This window comes from Ischnura elegans, chromosome X (genome assembly GCF_921293095.1).
Source record: "Ischnura elegans chromosome X, ioIscEleg1.1, whole genome shotgun sequence".
Classification (NCBI taxonomy): domain Eukaryota; kingdom Metazoa; phylum Arthropoda; class Insecta; order Odonata; family Coenagrionidae; genus Ischnura; species Ischnura elegans.
In genome coordinates this window covers 24,512,956-24,532,204 of record NC_060259.1, presented here as the reverse complement: position 1 = coordinate 24,532,204, position 19,249 = coordinate 24,512,956, and the positions used below count along the sequence as shown (strand labels likewise).

The following is a 19,249-nucleotide window of genomic DNA, read 5'->3' as shown; positions in this document are numbered from 1 at the left end:
TATATACAAGTTTCATTATTCATCTGTTTTTCTACAAACTGTCGTCTGTTGTGTGATGCAAAGTGCGTGTAACTTTCATCGCACTTACAAAGTTAACGGCGTACTATATTTTCATGTTATGTTGTACTTGATTTGTCAGAAATCAAACGAAGCATGATTCTTTGCTGAATTAAGTTCACTATAAAATCGAACATTGAACATAAACGCTGGTTACCGTAACATCACCATGGTATCGATCGGATAACTTCCGAAAGAGGTTTGTTGATATGTTTATTGAAACCCTACAAAACAGTATTAAGGTGATATTTTAAAGTCTTAAACTTTTACTTGATGGTGTCATCTATATATTTTCGTCATCCTTTTCCAATACTGTATAATTTTAGATCAGTTTTCCGAGTTTGGTTGGTAATCATTCCTTTCGTGTTTTCCTTTCGTAGGTGGAGAAACAGTCGCAAATATTTTCGAAATAAGCGAAATCCCTATTTTCACCCTCCTATTTGCATTATTTTCGGCAGAAATCACAGCTAATATATCATCAGTGTTATCATCGTGGAGCCGTATAGTTGTCTGGAACGTTAGTATGATTCAAGAAAAGATTTAACAGTAGACTCTCATAACACTGCTTGTCACTACTTATTTTAGACATGATTAATTCCAATAAATGGATTGTACGAAATGTATGCATGATATACCCCTCGTTGATAGTGAAGCTCAAAGTTTGCAGGCAATAAGAGCGCTGCATCAAACCGTGGTATCATTGAGAACTGCTTTAGATAAGTCTAAATTAGAATTGCAAGAGCTCAAATCCAAAAGTATTACTGAAGTTGAGGTTGACATTTTTAAAGGCACAATTGAAAAACTATCCCTAGAGAATCATATCCTTCGGCAAAGGGTTCTCTTCACAAAAAAAGTAGTAAAAGATGTAGAAAATTTAGAAGAGGCGAAAATTGAGGGGGGAAACAGAGACTCCAATTACATGGATCGATCCACTTCAAAAGCAGTCATAGAGCCTGTAGAAATTTCTAACAAGGAAAATGTTTGCTCCTCTAATGACAAACGGGATGAATTACCCGAAAAGGAAGACAGCTCTAAAGAAGTAACAAAAGAGGCTTTAAAAAAAGATACTTCGGATAATGTTTACCAAGATTTGAAAGATGAGAGTACACTCAGTACTCGGAAGGTTAATGGTGAATCCAATAGTATTGGTAAAGAGGATATTGAGGAAAAAGAATCTGAGAAAGATGTTACTGTCAATCCAGATGAAAACTACCCTGAAGACAGAGAAGCTGATAGTGAATCAGAAGAATTGGATGATATTGAGCTTATATTTACCACAGAAGATACCAAAGAAATGCCTACAGCTCAAGAGAACTTAGTGTCAATAACTGATGCTGAATCGTGGAATGCGGTGGAGGGTACACCAATATTGCTCAAGTATACTGAAGCTCAGCAGTTTGACGAAGCATCAGAAGATGATCGAGCAGAAGGAGAGGATGCGAAGGAGAACAAGAAGGATCAAGGAGGGAAAGGATCAGAGTATGAGTTGGAGAAAAGATGGGAGGACAGCGCTCCGGTGGAAACTGATATATCCAAGTGCGGGATAGCTGAGGAAAAAGACATACCAATAGCATCCCCCCAGAAGTGCCGTAGAAATACTCTTCCTACACCACCGCACCACCGGCCAATCATTCTTGGCGAAACACTGATGCCTAAAAGCTTCAAGAGCAAAGCTTCATCTCGACCTGCTCACGGCCATGAAGTGAGGCCATGCACAATTGGAGTGACAACAGTCGAGTTAGAGTCTGGAGTGGCACGACCAATTCTTGTCGAGGGTGGGCATGGCTCGGCTCGTCGTGAGTCTGGGGCTCAAACGGATATCACTGCACTTCCATCTCGATGGCGTTCTGAGGGATATCTCGCCCATAAAGTTTCTCATAATTTCACCACCTTGCCCTCTAAGTTTACCATTCCCCCATCACCTCTCCCCTCTCCTACTCCTCACCGAGATGACCATAGGAAGCGTTTTCACTCTCAATCTTGCCGTGACCGTCGATCGTCCACTGAAAGGCGTGCTCATCAACGACTTAATGAGGAGTCGAGGGAGGCAAGGAGGACGCTCCTCTCAGACATCAATTTCACCAGCATGGTGCCCGAGTTGTCTCGCAGTGCTGATCATTTATGCAGGGAAGGGGAGGGTGTTGACGGCTTAGGTTCCCTTGGAGTCGGCCAATGTCTCCTCATGGGAATGAATTTGGGACTGGATTGCAAATACAGTACTCTTCGTGATGATTTGTCCCATCCCTGTTGTGGCAGAAGGACTGGGGATGGCTATAGAATTGGCTGCCATGATGTTGGGCGCAGGGGACGTGGTATTTGTTCCTCAAGGCCTACCACCTGGGACTGTTCCATGCGAGGAAATAGCACAGGCCTTGGACCAGGGCAGGCCTCTTGGTCATCAATACCCTCTACACCCAATGCATCTGATGTCGAGTGGACAACTGAAACTCTTAGGTTAGCACCAATTTATTTTTACAGCATGATCTCATCTCAAATCCTTAGCTCTGCATATGGTTCTGCATCCGTATTTAGGTGTTTTTGCATGCGATTTTATTTTTCTTTTAAGTTGAAGGAACTGTACTGCATATAAGGTTCACTTGTCTAAAAATACTCTGGTTGCAAACTTCCTCAGTATAAGAAAACTATTTTTGACTACAAAAAAGTGTTGGAATGCAATTCTGCCACATTCACCTTAATAAAGAAGCCTTATAAGTAATAATGAACCACTGTCTTGTGACTGCATGATCTCGTGGACTTAACACTTTCCCTACTATGCCCCACCATATGGAGTCTCACATGACTTCAAATGCTATTTAGTGAGACACTCTATTGCCTCTCATTAGTCTGCTAAATGAAATTCTTGGCATGTGCAAGACATAACTCCATTTACACCAGGCGGGGAACCTTTTAATACTTTCGGCATGTGTTTTTGAACAGTGAAACACTTTTCATCATTGCTGTTCCAAAATTATTACTCTTACACCTAATATTCTCCTCAGTTTGTTTGTCATTTTTTGAACTAAAAATTAAATTTTTCAGTTTTTTCCATTTCTAGAAGCCTTTGCATTTAAAATTCTGGAAACAAGGATCTGCTGTTCTCTTTTTTTCAATTCTGAGTATTAGTATATAATTATGACTTATTTGAAATGTTAACTCAAAAGATCTATTTTTATAGCTACAGCAGTAGATAACTTAATTAGAATGAGAGAAACATTAATAATAGCTGGTGATAATTCATAAAAAATATTACTCCCCAAATTTAATTTAATGGCTTACATGAATCTATTTAGTTGCTTTTGAAGAGCAGCTAAATAGATTTATATCCTATCTTAAAAAGTATATACGTATTTTAGTGTTTGTGAATACTGACGTGACTGTGACCTCATCCGAAATGACCAGAAAGATGTATTAAAATTTCATTATATAGCACTTTCATCTATACTTAATCATATGTTAACTTAGATGCTCACTACCACCTTAATCCCATGGTGGGGTAGAAAATGGGGCAGGGGTATTTTGAACTTGTAATTGTGAAAATGTAATTCCTAAGTCCACGAAACACAGTGGAAAACGTGTGGCCATTCTATATGGGGCAAGTCATTGTGCAGTCTGATGTATGTATAAAGACACAATCGAAATTGAGTCGTTTAAAGCAGTGAATTGCTAGAACGCATAGGATGCTTGGATACGAGACAGTAAAATAGCCCCTGCTCTAGTTCCAAGCCAGCAGTCTTGCATTTTCAAGATGTTTTCTCTGTTAACCTGCACAATGGCGTGCCCCATGTTAAATAGCATTTATAACGACAAAATTCTAGCAATTAATTCCCAAATGCCTTATGCATATAGTCAATTCACTCAAATACTCTTTATCTAAATCTCTCTCAAAATGTAGAGCAATCCTTCTTCAAAACTCCATCTGAAATGGTATACAGTAGACTCTCGTTATTACGAAGTTCACAGGACTGAAAACTGGAGGTTCATAATAACGAAGTTCGTATGAGCATTTCTTTTAGGAATCATCGAAAAAATGTTAATAATGCATGCGATTAAATTATGCACAAATATAGAAAAACAAGAAAATTCATTTCAGTTTCTCAATAGAAGAATGCGGCATGATGTAATTGAGGGTTGTTATCTTCCCAAACGCAGTAAGTCCTCAATATACTAACTAGATTCCAAGACCTTGTTCGTAAACTACAGTCTAGCCACCGGGAGTTTTCCGATGACAGGCAGAAGGGTCTAGTTTGGGGTAGGGTGCAAGGTTGCCAGGAAAGAAAGGCAAATGCCCATGTCACTTGTAAACAAAAGGGTTCCGTGAAGAAAGGAGCTTGAAGGGATGACAGGCACGAAACACGACACAACAGAACGTCGCAAAGGAGGAATCCCTTGTTTTGGTGATCTAAAGAAAGGGCTTGTTTTGGTGGTTCAGGCTTATTTCAGTGCTCCGTATGCATGTGGCAATGTTGTATGACAAGGCGAGGGTGTGAGGTGACAGTGATTACAGGACAGTGATTGGCTGCAAACCGTGCTGGTGCAGGGTATTCCGCCCTTCATTTTGTGCTGTCATCAGATAACTCTCGCTGGCCGGGCGGTATGCAAGGCATCAAGGAGGGCGGTTATCATGCAGAATGTAACGCTGCATCACAATTGTTCGTTAACTCATGATTGTGATGAACTCATCTAGCTGGGCGTGCGACGCAGCCGGAGCCAAAAGAAATCGCTCTCTGTTGTAAGGAAGAACGGACAAAACGCTGAACAGTTTCTAACTTCATACCGGATTCAATGATACTTTGTTCAGATTATGCCCATAGAGCGAGTTCCTCTATGCCACACCCGCATCACATCGGCCTCCTCGAAAGGTGCCAAATTTGGAATTTCGGGCACTCTTGATTTTTCGAATGTCTGTATTTCTGAAAGTTCGTGAATTGAATGTGCGTAGGAAGAGGGCTAACTGTTCATCCAATTTATGAGTGGTAATGAGTGGTCAACATGATTCCACAGGAATGAAACTTATTATATGATGTTGTGTGCATACAGAGGAAAGAACCATAATTGACACTCTTGTGAACAGTACACAAGGAAAACTCAAACGTAGAGCAATCATTAAAACGTAGTGTAGTGTATATCCACCTAAATGCCATTGCTTATTCATGGAACTTTGTGATAAAGTTTATTTTGTAACCACAGGGACCGGGACTGAGGTTCGTAATTTCGTAGTAAGGAAAATTCTGTAATAACGTTTCTTTTACTATAGATAGGATAAGCCTTTTCATCGGGACCAACGATTTGCTTCATAATGCAGGCAGTCCCCGACTTTCGTACACAATGCGTTCCCGAGAACTTGTACGAAAGTCGAACCATTGACTTCAATACTAATTAATTAGGGGTTACGCTCCATAAGAGCGGAATATATACGCACTAAAACATTTTTTTCCACGGATTTCATTTCAATTCACTAATTTTTAATAATATGTTAATAATATTCCTCAAATCATCTGATTTATTTCGAAAATACGCGGAAACTGTAAATAAAAGTTAAAAAAAAACAAGAACTCCGTTGGCTATCGAGTGAAACTTCCTCTTGCCGTTTAAACTGACATTCCACTTGTTACGTCCATTATAAATGAAAAGACATATCAAGAAGCATAACCAAATGTAATTGTTGAACCCGCACTCGGGATGTCTTTTAATTTTCACACCAACATTCGACATCTGGCAGGTGACATTCGTGATTGCGTATATCTCGCATGCTATTCAAAAAAGACAAACGGAATTCGGATGATATTTCGTGCAATACGCAATATCGTTGCTGAAGGTGTACTTGAATTAAACAGCCCTCAAATGAAAAAACACAATTCGAAAGAAGATCTTACTAGTTTTATTGAAAGCTATTTGATGATGTCTAGTCAACTTTTTTGATAAATCTCTCCAATGAAGGCTTTCTTCTTCTCTTGATGAAGGAGCCTAAAGCAGGCAGTCGTTCTCCCAAATAAATCACGTAGACTTGAGTCAACTAAACACAATTCCCATCATTGTAAACGTTCGTATTGTTGGCATATACTGCCATTTGAAACAATTGAGTGTTGGGATGCGCAATAAACATCGTGGGAATTTTTAAAAAATACAGGCCAACGTCCGAAAGTCCGAATTTAGCGTACGGAAGTCGAGTAAAAGGTGTCAATTTTGAACGTACGAAAGTGCGAATTGTACGAAAGTCGAGTGTACGAAAGTCGAGGACCGCCTGTAATGAGAACTTCATAATAACGTTGTTCGTATGAATGAGATTCTGCTGTATTATGAAATATTCCAAATAGAAATGAAGAGGTATGTGAGATAGCTGTAATGAAGTAATTTTCAACAATACAGTCATATCTTTTCCACACCTCGACTACTGCGTGCTTGTAAAAATGCAATTGTAACTGCTAACTAGTGAATCATTATTTAAATATAGCGACTTTAAATGCTAATGAATAGAAAGACAATTAGGGTCCTTGAATAATGAATGAAGGGAGAAGTTTTACCTACAAACTGAAACTCTCAAAATGAAACAGCAAATTCACTTCATTATCCTATAAAATCCTCCTGTCTTTCTGAACCTCCCAACCTCCTTAACCTCCCCTCCCTCTAACACTGTTTCCAGCCTACCCTGTCCAATCATAACTCACTCCATCCTAACCTTCTGTCTCCTCCATATCTCATCTAGAATTTGCCTCTCTTCACCCACCATGCCCACCACTTCATTATCCCTCATCTTTTCTGTCCACTTTCTCTTCTGTCCTCTTCTTCTTCTACAAAAAGATCAGATGTCATTTATAAGCTTTATTAATCTATTATAAACAACATTATTACAATGGCATTCTAGTTTCTTCCTAGCCATGGCCTGGCCACCATTGCTCAAGCAGACTTAACATGAACCACTGCGATGTCTGCAAATAAACAAAGTGTACACAACAACTTGTGAAGAAAGAGCTAATTGGATCTCCCAGGATCTACTATTTCTGAAATTTTGCTAGAATACTACAAGGAGATCCGGACTATTGAGATAACCAAGCTCACCATAAGTGCATCATAGGTGTATTCTTTGTGCAACACTTATAAACCTTAATTATCATTGTCGATAGTCAATCAAAAGACACTTGTTCTTATTTCCAGATGATTGATTTGATGGCAATGCAAAAAATGTTGTGTATTGAAAATTTATTAAATTTGCCAACTGAACTGCACGCAGTCAGGCCTGCGTGTTTCCCCTCCTGCTGTGGAGGGTTGCTTCCACAGGATGTGGACTAAGATGCAAGCTAGTGAGAAGGGTCTAATCAGGGTCTGATTCAGACTACCCAAACCCATCCTCTTGTATACATACTTTGGTCCAATGTCAGATGAATGGGGTATTTGATATTAACCCAAAATGTATATTGCTGACTTAATGAAATGCATGGTTTTCTAATGCATGTGAATTGACCACAAAATATTGGTATAGGCAACCTGCATACATCCAGAGCACCCTCTCCTGCAATTTTGTTTGTGTGTAAAATAGTTTCGAACTGAAAGTTAAATACTATAATAAATGCAAGAATTTCAAAAGAGAATTAATTGAGCAAGGGTCTTGTTTGAAATTAGTTCCTCCTTTTCAACAGCTGCCGTCTCATTTATACATGAGTGCTTGACCTCTACTGCTCAATAAGATGGTTTCACCGTAAATAATAAAATTAATTAGCTGAAATCTGAAATGTTGCATTTCCGGAAAATATCCTTGGTAGTCTTCACACATCCCACCCGAAATGGGCTGGCAGTAAAAAGGCTAATGATCAATGCTAATTTATAATAATAATAATAATAATTTATTCGCTGAAGGCAATACAATTGCATAGCTTCGTCAAGTTACATTACATAAAGGATAAAACACAAACAAACAATGGCAATAGAACACAGTATGTACGCAAATGACAATTTAAGATACATCAGGACAATATTTAATACATTAATTTACATTTAAGTTTTTCCTTACAGACAACATGACTCATTTAAGTTTTTCTTTACATACAGCATAAAATTCATCAGTAGAATATAAAGGTTTTTGTATTAAAAATTTTTTAGCTCAGTTTTGAATTTTAAAAAATTGTTGATTTTTTTAATATATTGAGGGAGTGAATTGTGGAGTTTTGCTCCTTTGTGGTATGGACCCTCAGTATTTAGTGTGGTAGATCTAGTTTTGATGTGGATATCTAGGTTTGACCTGGTATGATGCTGGTGAATGTTGCAGTTTAACTCATATAAATTCATGTTATTTTTAACAAACAGAATGAGTTCAAAAATATACAAGGAGGGTAGGGGCATTATACTGGCCTTACTAAAATAAGGTCTACAGGACTTTCTATAAGATAGGTTGAAGAGAGTCCTTATGGCCTGCTTTTGCAATTTAAAAATTTTTGCTCTGTGGCAGGAACTGCCCCATAAAATGAGGCCATATGCCAGTATGGATTGGAAGTTAGAAAAATATAGCATCTTCAGAATATTAAAGCTTACGCTAAGGCGAAGATATCTAAGCTGATACAGAGATTTACTTAGCTTGGGTATTATTGAATTGATGTGTGAGGACCATTTTAAGGATGGCTCGAATACAACACCAAGGAATTTTACATTGTCTGCAAATAAGAGGTCAACATTGTTAAGTTGTACTGATGTACACTGTTCTTTGCTAAAATTTAGGCACACAGATTTTTGGACATTTATGACCAACAGATTATCATGTAACCAATTTTGAAAAGATTTCATGGTACAATTTATTTTGTATTGTAATGACTCTGGAGTAGTCCCTTGTATATCACATGATACGTAACGCGGGGTTCTATTTTTTTTCTTTTTTTAATTTTAAAATTATTTCCAATACTAGCAGAACACCCGGCATTGCTCAGGAAGGAAAGTACCCAGAGAAGTGGGAAACATGGAATTCATGGTCACATAGAAAAATTTTGTGGTATTAATAATGAGAAAACAATGCAAAGGACGTGTCAGATGCAATGGAAAGTAGCTCTACAGGGTTTGAGAGTATGAGATATTCCTATGTACTAATTTTGGTCGCAATCCATACAGCCTTATGGAAACACATAATTTACAGACAAACAGACATCCTCTTTTATGTGTATAGATATCCAATACGGCAAATTTTTTAAAATTCATTTCTTTTTTACTTAAATTTAACCTTCTGAGACAACTGTTGTTCTAACCTTAATATTTAAAGTGATGCATATTTTTTTTTGTTTAAGGAGAAACCCATGGAAGATGCATCCAGCTGAATCCCCTGTGTGGACTTCCTCAGTGCCAACATCACCCACCCACTTCCACAACACAGGAATCCAATCGCAGCCATCATCGTACAGCCATCATCAATGCAATCGTCGTCAGAGTGGGCCTCCTCAATACTATACTGGAAGAGGGAGCATGTCTGGCTGGGGTTATGATGGCATCGCTGGCTCTGGCAAAGCCAAAGGGACCATCCCATACTCAATATCCCAAACTTCCTTTTCTGGAACTTTCTGCCAAAGAAAGGGAACTGGTATTCACCAAAGGCAGAAGAACAGAGTGACTTTCAAAGGTAATATATGCTAGTGTAGTTATTACTACTTTTCCTCTTCTATTCTTGACCTTGTTCAATTAACTTTTTATGATGTTTCATGGAGTTTAGGTCAATTGAAACCAAGTTATAGCCAACGTTTTGATTTATGTAAAATCATCCTCAGGGGACTTTCATAGCCCTGAGGATGATTTTACATAAATCAAAACGTTGGCTATAACTTGGTTTCAATTGACCTAAACTCCATGAAACATCATAAAAAGTGTAGTTATTGTCCATATCTTAAAACATTATTTGTTAATGCCCATGTTTAATCTCTTGCACTTACATTTTGTTAGTCGAAGTGTTTTGAAAGTTTGTGAAAACATCCATCCTCAAATGTCCGTCCTGCCACAGTAACTGAATGGAGTTAATGAATGCATTAATGTTGAATACTAAGGATGGGTTGGTTCCACTTCTTTGTCGTTTCCGGTTTAATTCCTAGTACATATCAGTTCTAGCTCCTGGTTCTCAGCCCTGGTTCTTAATTAATAGTTTCCTTTTCATTTCTTAATTTTTAAAGGTTTTTTTTCCTTAACTGAGAGTCATCAGCAAAAGTTTGGAAAACCCCTAATGGCCTAATTTTGTTAAGTCTCATGGGTTCTGTGAGCAGGGATTTTTTTAAGTGTAGCGAGATTGGGCATGAATTTGAAAAAAATCTTAAATATCGAAGAGACTATTTTTTTGCTCTGCAGTTCTGGTCACCTCTGGTGAACCTCTTGTATGAAGTAGTGCATGAAGAAAAGGTTCTTAAGTGTATGAAACATCCTCATTGGAAATTACTGAGTTAATCGCCAGTTGCATAGTCCTGGTGAGCATGGCCAAGCCCTGGACGTGGATCCAAAATGTCAGCTCAACCTTGGGTGTTGCCGGTGAAGTTTTGATTTTTTTCACCTATCTTGGATATACTTAAATGAATTCGAATTCTTGATATGAATTACTTGAGGGATGCATTTTTTATATCATAGTGTAAGACCCTCGATGCTCTAAGGGGTGTCGCCGATCAATTGGCAGGGATTTTTGAAAGGAAACTCATAGGCTACGGAGAGATGATTTTATTATTCTACTCGTTTACATGCTTCGCCGCCACATATCCGACTCCGCGACGTTCATCGTTCAACGGCCCCCCTCCGCTGACCTCCCCTCCTCCTCATTCTCCATCCTCAGCCATCGTCTTTCTCTTTCACCCCGCTCTACAGTTTCCCACGGGAGGATGGAAGACAAGCGTAAAGAGACTCGACTCTTCGCAGTGACAGAAACGCATGACTCGGGAAAAATATGGAGTGTGTAGGTGATGGGTTGGGGGCATGAAAAGGGTGGGACCGGAAGTTGAGTCTGCTGTTTCTGTCTCTTACAATAGTTTTATTCTACATATTTTACTTATGTTGGAAATTGCATAGAAAAACCAAAATCTTAAGTATAAGTTTTTGTAACATTATCTAAATTATTATCAGGTATACACATATAAATGAGGTGAATTTGTATACATCTAAGAAAGTTTTTGTTAAAAACTGGGTGAAAACTCAATTAAAATACATACTTCTATCTGTGTTGCTTTCAAGTGCAGCTAAATGAAGCAGCTTCTGAATTTAAGGTGGGAGTCAAAATCCATGTCAAAAGAGGGGAAGGTAGGGGTAGTGGAGGAGGTAGGTTGATAATATATTCTGCACTGTGGAAAATGATATCCGCAGTTTGTCTCCTGAAAGATCAGTCATATGGTAGTTGGTGCCAAGGACAGAGAGATATCCTTGATTAAATGAGAATTTTGATCATGGAAATCAATTTACGCTATCTTGATATTGAGGCTAAAATTAATTTGTAGATATGTTTTTTTTAATAGGGCATTTTCTAGTGTTGCCTAAATTCATGTCTGCAAATTTTGTGTGTTGTCTTTTAATAGGACACTGCCTTGCATTTATATTATGATTACTGTGTTGTACATCAAATCTAATATCATAAGCTTTCCCCTTAATAGTGACCACCACTCCCATCACACAAGATGCAAGCATAACATACATTACACTACTACAAGGACAAACTTAAACAAACTGGGCCCGAGGGAAATGGGGGTACGACTTTATAATAAACTCCCTGCTGATGTAAAAAATATTTAAAAATTTAATGCTTTTAAAATACAATTAAAAAGGTTCCTTCTTTCAGGTTCATATTACTCTTTGGAGGAATATTTACATGAGTTAAGGGCCTGATGGAATGTTATACAATGTGATTTTTTTTCCCTATCTTTGTTATGAGTGATTATTATATGTGATATATATGCACACTGATTTTATGCTTGTGAAGTAACTTATGTTTTTGATGGACGTGCCTTATACCTGTGCAAATGTACCTTGGTCTTTTGGGCAAATAAAACATATTATCATTATTATTATTATAGGCCCTATGCTAAGACCTAGGCTCCGGTTACTTCTAGCTTATTGGCCTAGGATTATAAGGTTTCTCTAAATTTTGTCGCATGATATCGTGGAATCATCTCACAATAAATATGTAAGGGAAAAAATATTACTCTTCTAAGTCGCTTAATAACGCAAGGCCTTGTAAGATCCACCACAATGGGGATCTCAAGCTAACTCCAGAGAAGCTCCGGACTCATTTTTCGATCATATTCAAATCTTAATGAAGCCAGATTTGAGAATGACTTTTATCTCACTTGAATTTGAAAAAGTTGAGACTATTAAAAAGCCCTTCTCAGCCGCATCCCTTAAAAATTCTGAATATATATTCTTTTGTGAAATGCATGAAAATATGTATATTTTTGCTGAGGCGTGGTCATAGAGTGGCCACAAATGTTTTGGCCTAGACTGGGACGTCTTAGTAATGGAGGGAGAGTCCTCAGTGAAGTCCAGAAACCTCACTCCATGGAAATGGGTTTGTAAAATCAAAACTAAGATTATTTTTGTTATTATTGTTTTATTTTTTTCCTTCTTTAACAAACTAAATTCTCCACTCTCATAGCCATGTTTTGTTAAACTTTCTTTTATAAACTGTCAGTACAAAAAACAATTCCCATAATTTTTGTACGGAACTGAGACATTGTAGAGAATTTTTGGAAATCTTCGGGAGGCCCTCAAAAGCAATCTAAACCGGGACTGTCCCAGCCAAACCAAAATGTATGGCCACTTAACATGCTCAAGTATGTCTTTCAGACTTAGCTGCTATTTGAATCATGAAGTAAAGGAATGTTAAATGATTTTGTCCTGCATAATGTCTTGTTTCTGTTATTTTCGGAGCAGATTCTTCCTTGTTGCGGTCGTATACGAGACCTGGCAATTCTTTGCCCGATCTTCGTGATGAATACAGCATTCGGGGCTCGGAGGAGGAAGAGGAAAGCTATGGATGGGGAGCAGGTCGAGGTAGAGGGGGTTACAGCGGAAGTGGGGGTGATTCCACTGATTCATTAATTGATGAGGCTGAGGAATATTTACGACGATCAATCGATTCCATCTTGACTGGCACTGATTGGACCAGAGTTGGATGCAGACGTCAAACTCGCCGCCACTCAGATCCTGACCCAGTCCGAGGTAATATATTTGCTGCAAAAATTTTCTGCTAAAATGAGCCGCTTGGTTACAGTTATCCCTTAGTCAATGCAGATTATTATTTCATAAAATTTTCAAGCACAAATGTGCCACAATTTTCTGGAAGTATGTATGCAAGTCCAACTTAATATTTGCATATCAGGCGCTTAGGTATGGCTGGTGTACTAGGTTTGCGGGTTCTGGTATTTAAGTACACATTTCTATTTAATAAAAGTTTTTTGGCCTTTTATCTAATATTACCTGAGGTGTAATTTTTCATTACACATACATCATGTGTGTTACAGTGAGAGCCCATCCAAGACGCTTCCACACTCGTCTACTTTTGTTTGGCTGCAGATGGAATCAAATGATTCTGGATTCAAGTCCCAAATCAACTGAGTCTAGGTGTACTTGACCCTCACTCAACACAACTTCACAATCAGCCACCAAGTATGAAGGCCCTCGACAGTTGTCTGAGTGTCTGCTTGACTGGCTTTGTGATTCTGCTTTGCAAAATATCTATATCAATATGGTTGAGTTCTCTGTGGTAAAATATTATGATGTATTGGTCACAATAGCTGTACAGACCATCATATTTCTGTTTCATGCTGTGAAGTTACTTGGAGATACTGCTGTGGCCCTTCCTCCAAGTATCTGATAAGTTTTCTGTAGTAAAATATATTTAGGGCCCTGCACAGCTGAAAAAGCAAGGTGGTAATTTTTTGGTGGCCTTTTAAGGATGCATGCCCTTGGCATTGTTGTTGAGTATAGCCATACTTGGTCGAAAGTGATTTTTCTCATGTGCGAGCTATCCACTTTGTTCTTAATCAAAAAGGCAGCATATGGAATGACTAACAATAAATGTGACCAATAGTGACCAGGTGCTAAGGCAGTTTCACAAGGCTCTAGTCATAGTTAAAGACATGTTTTTCTTTGCTGTTGATTTTATGTGGCTGTGTGGTTCATTAACATGTACAAGTCAATGCATGAATGCAAGAATGAACAGGAAAATTCACCTTGTAACCACCCCAAAATGCATGAATGCAAGAACAGAAAATAAAGCCTGTTCTAATTTGGTTCATGCATTTGTTTTTGTTCCTTTTCGGTCCACCAAAATCATTCATGCAAATGTACATTAACTCGTACGTGTTAATGAACGAGGTAACCTGGCCTTAAAAGTCAAACTAAGCATGAAATACATATTTTCAGGTAACCAATCTTAGTTGGAAGTTAAATCTCAGTTCTTTCTCTGTTTTGCTTTAGAATTAAAACCTCCACGATCTGCTCAGCCTTTTCTACCCAAGGAGCCAAGGGAGTTAAAACCAGAATGCTTTGCCAAAGTGATACTAAGTAACGGAAGGGTGGTCGTAGGGCGAGTGCGATATTCAGGAATTTTAAGAGGTGCTGATAAAGAAGAGTACATAGTTGGAGTTGAGCTTCCTTGCCAGACTGGAGACTCTGATGGAACTTTTCATGGGATCAGATATTTTGACTGGTAAGCATAATTAAATTTTCTAGGGTATGTTGCCTCATATTGTATGTAGTCAAATGGGTTCAAATGATGAGTGGGTGAGGGGGCAGAGCTTATGTAAGTGGGGAAGAATGAAACTCAGATACTGTCAGTGGGTTTCACTGATAGGGGAGTGGGAGTACCAAGTGAGAGATGTTGCCAAATGTAGGTACTGCCTTTTCTTGTGATAGGAAACAAATGAGCCACAAGTATTTCAGGCCCAAAGCCAAGAAAATGTATGCGATTGTTTATTTAGAAAGGATTTGGGCAAACAGCAACAAAGTGTCCATCAAAAATTTCATGTGGTGGTACGTAATACAATAGAGCCCACTTACAACAAACCTGCTTATGACAAAGTCCTGTTTTTAATGAAGTGAAAGCTGTTCCCCAGAAGAGAGGGCCTTTTTGCCAAGTTGAAAATCCTGCTTCTAATGAAGGCATACTGAAAGGAAAGGCTTGTGAAATGTGTGAGGTTATAAAATAATTCCACAATATTACTGCAGCGAACTTGGTTTGAAATTCAACTCATAGTTCACAAGTGGGGGCCCATGAAGTAAACTTTGGGCTCCCTCAACTTCATTGCACTTGTGTATCCATCCACTGTATATGCCATCAAATTTTTATGTTCCTTCAGCATGAAGTCAACAGCTGTAGTTTTTGGGCTCAGAAGGGGAATATTTTTCCTCTGCCTCTCCACATTTATTCATTTAGAATATTGAAAGTTATTCTTAATTCCATGCTTCTCTTTTAATTTCAGTACTCCCAAGAGAGCTGTATTTGTACCATTTAAGAAGGTCATCATTGCCTGGAATACCTAAAAAGTAAACTCTCCCATTACTAGCTTTAATATGTGATTTCTCTGCACAATGTTTTCCCCTTTTGTTCGGGATTGTGCTGTTTTTAATGGATATTTTGTTATTGAAGTCATATACACATCCATTCCAGACTATAATTATTTTTTCTATCATTGTTATTTTTATGTAGGAAATGTTATTGAAGTGATTTTATTTATTGTAAACATAGTATCTGCTCAAATATCGCCATTCAGTTTTTGAAACTGAAAAATGTGGCACGCAGGGGATGGAGTTAATTTCTGTTCATTGTTGATTTTTCTGGAGCACTTCAGTGGGTGATTTGTGTTGAAGGCGAATGATTTGTACTTATCTCAATCCAAATTTTGGTTGTTCAAGGAAAAATTTAGCTGTAGCCTGAAGTACTTTAAGAGCTTTGCATGAGTGGTCTTGTGATTCTAACGCTTATGAGGTACTGAGCCTAGAAAATGCTCACCAAGTGTGTAGGGCTTGCATTTTTATAATTTTTAAACAAATTTTCTGAAAGGTTATTTGGTAAATTAATTTTACGGAATATTTCTCCATTAAGAACTACTATATTTGTCTGAGTATACCTCCCATCCAAAGATATGAGCCATCTTCTTTTTTTTGCATGGTTTGAGTGCCAAAAAATAGGCCAATGGCCTTCCAACAGGCATCCCAGCTAGCACACTCAAAATTGTGAAATTAAATTCAAATGTTCAGAGGAGCAGCTTACTATAAGAGTAGCTCACTAATGTCATGCATCAGCAATATTATGGTTCAGAGTGATGGCTGACATAGAAGCATGAAATTCTGCACCTACATGAGTACGGTAAGGAGTGATTTTTGCAAACTGTGCCTTTGTGTAGGGGCCCTTCAAAAATACATATTTCCAAAATATCTCATTTCAAATTCATAACTGCCACATGTATTGATGCTAGAGTTGGGTGACACCCTGCCAATGACACTGATAACTATGAGATGGACCTATAACTATACCACAGCACTAACGCTGAGTCTGCTGGAAATAAGATCATAAATCTTCCAGAGTGTACTCAGTGTTAGGAGAGATCCTTGAAATTTTATCATAGCTTTGATCTTCTTAATTTTTGGAACTCAATTTCTCATTGCTGGTGAGCAATGAGCTTATTAGCGACTATTAGCATGGAATGTGGCACACTTAACTACAATTATGCCCAGATGCTGCCATCCTCAAATTGTTACTTTCAACACTTACCTCTAATGGAAGCCTAAAATTCAGTGGAAGGGTAGCCCCATGAAAGTATCTGACACTGATGGACTATTGTTATGATACAATTTTTCCCATCACTTTAGCTCATACCTACTATCTAGAGCCATGGCAATAATGAATGGAAGGCATTACAGATAATGAGGACATTCTTTATAAGCAGGTGAAACTCAGCTAAAGATAAATAAGAAAATAAAATTATCCCTTTCCTTCTAAATTTACCATTTCAAATCAATCTTGTTTACAGAGTCTCATTATGTATGGAATTGTATGTAATTTTCTTCTTGAGAGCCTCTTATTAGTGTACTGTACCTAAGCTTTCCTTAAGGTTGAAATATAGGCTTCCATGGGCTAGCTTGGGAGAAGCCAGTCTTCTGAGTTCTTTCCTATGTTTTTTGATCATGAATGATGACATTTTGGCGGACTAGCCATGGTGATAACTTTTACGGAGTCACCCGCAATGCACCAATGGTGCGAAAAATCCACAGAGGAAAAAGCATCCCGGTCAAGGCGAATGCTTTTTCCTCTCTGGATTTTTTGCAGAATTATAAAATATTTATGCTGTTATTGTGTAGGGGAGAAAGCTTTGCCATCAGTTATATCATTGAGTTAATGCGACAACTCATGATATTGATTGCATTCATTGGCATTGAATGAAATAAGTAGGGATGGATGGATCCAGGAGTTTTTTCAGATTCAGATCTGGATCGAAATCTTGATTTCAGGAGTCGAATCTTAGGATATTTTCGGATCCAAATGCTTTTTTAATTGCCTATTATAAAATGAAGTGATACATAATTCAAGTTTCTTCAGGGTACATACAATTTAAGGAATGCTATTGTGATTGACATACACATTTTAATATTTTAAAATTTTCCTCACACACGTTTCCCCCAAATTTTGTCTCTTTCTCATCGCATGCTGACTTGTGTTTCAGTTGCAGATGCTTCAGTTATGGAAAGGTGGATTTTGCATTTCCTCGAAATAGTTTCACGCCACAGTGCACACACATGGCATATATCGAGTTCTCCCTATCCAAATAAAAAATGTTTCCACACTATGAAAGACATTTATATAAGTATAGTTTATCATTAAATTAAATTGCAACTGAGTGACCTGCAACACAATTAAGATTGATGTAGATGTCAACTGTTGTGAGCTTTAACAGAATGAGTTGATTGCTCAGCTGGGGGTTGGGCAGCAGAAGTGGGTAAAGGACAAGTGGAGGGGAAGGAACGTGCTCCCTCTGTCTTTAAGCGACAAGGCTACTAATGAGGGAGCCAGGGGACCAACACGTCCGATATTGCAATTTTGTGATGGCGTAGGCTTCAAGGTGAAGCTAGGCGAGCGACATGATATGCGCAGTTTGAGTCTCCAGTCTATCTTGTCTGATGTCTGTGTGTAGTCATGCAATGCTTGTTTCTTTGAAAATTGTGCTGTTTGGACAGTTTTGAGTATAAGTACAGCCTTGTTGTAACTAGAAAGCTTTGTGTCTATAAATTAGAGCGTAAGAAACTTAAATACTGTCAGATGTGCGTCGTGTTTGGTCTCATTCTTTTTTGAATCTCATTTATATCATCCATTTGCCGAAAGCTATCGTTAGAGACCTTTTGGTCGAATAGGGGACTCACGTACCAGTTGCCAGTAGAAATGAGGTGAATTTGAAGCAGGTAGACTGAAAAAGATCAGTCGGTGAGACAGGGAGGGGGGAGTAACATTTCCTTTGCTCTCAGGTAACTTGATATTTTCCTTCAACGGTAATTATTCATGGTCTGTTCACTCTCAGAGAGGAAAAAAAAGTGTCAGAGGCGTGGGCCGAGGGCTGATGGAAGGCCGAAGGGGGGGAGTTAGTGGTTTTGTAAAATCTGCGACATACATAGTTACTGTAGTAGTGGTTAATATCCTATGGCACTGAGCCTCCCCCTAAGGTTGTTCAGTCTCTTGGGAAGTTTCACGCAATGTACCTGTCATGTTTTGCCTTAAAATTTTCCGCTACTGAAATTCTGTTAACATAGAGAGCTGCTAGAGCTTTAAAAGAAAAGCATTGCTGTGTATTGGCACATACAAAGAGAGAAGCAGAACTCTTTTCCTCTCTAGCAGGGCATTGCATTTACTGAAGCTTTCATTTCAAATTTCTCATCCAGATTTGATGTCTTCCGTGACTTTGGTTCCGATACCGTATTTCTCCTAATATAGTCCCCCTCTGAATATAGTCCCCCCCCCCCATAATTTTGAGGCTTCATTTTCGGGAAAAGTAAAAAAAATGCGTTTGAATATTGTCCCCCTTTACTTTTACCACGAGCGTTTTTGGAAAAAAAGGGGGGGACTATATTCAGACATATATGGTTTATTCGATGAGAGGTAATATGCACAGATATTTAGATTCAATGCATCTAATCTGACCATTCCTAGAAATAAGCTATTGTTTCATTAATTTTCCTCCTGTTAAAGAATCTTTTAGTGTACTCATTAATT

General features: G+C 38.3%; 1 protein-coding gene across 1 annotated transcript; it reads left to right on the top strand.

The window, feature by feature from the left end:
* The first annotated feature begins 53 nt into the window (after positions 1–53).
* LOC124171476 lies at positions 54–18,261 on the top strand. Its single transcript, XM_046550653.1, has 6 exons — positions 54–256; positions 438–2,511; positions 9,321–9,649; positions 12,919–13,206; positions 14,467–14,698; positions 15,471–18,261. Exons 2-6 carry the CDS (start codon positions 662–664, stop codon positions 15,529–15,531), a joined length of 2,760 nt encoding a protein of 919 aa, XP_046406609.1. The 5' UTR covers positions 54–256; positions 438–661; the 3' UTR covers positions 15,532–18,261.
* The last annotated feature ends 988 nt before the right edge of the window (positions 18,262–19,249 follow it).

What these genes read in the sequence shown, in the direction of transcription:
- LOC124171476 (XM_046550653.1), top strand. Translation starts at nt 662, where the DNA reads ATGGATTGTACGAAATGTATGCATGATATACCCCTCGTTGATAGTGAA. An exon ending in TGGACAACTGAAACTCTTAG is followed by an intron (nt 2,512 to 9,320) that starts GTTAGCACCAAT and finishes TTTTTGTTTAAG; the next exon opens with GAGAAACCCATGGAAGATGC. An exon ending in AGATCCTGACCCAGTCCGAG is followed by an intron (nt 13,207 to 14,466) that starts GTAATATATTTG and finishes GTTTTGCTTTAG; the next exon opens with AATTAAAACCTCCACGATCT.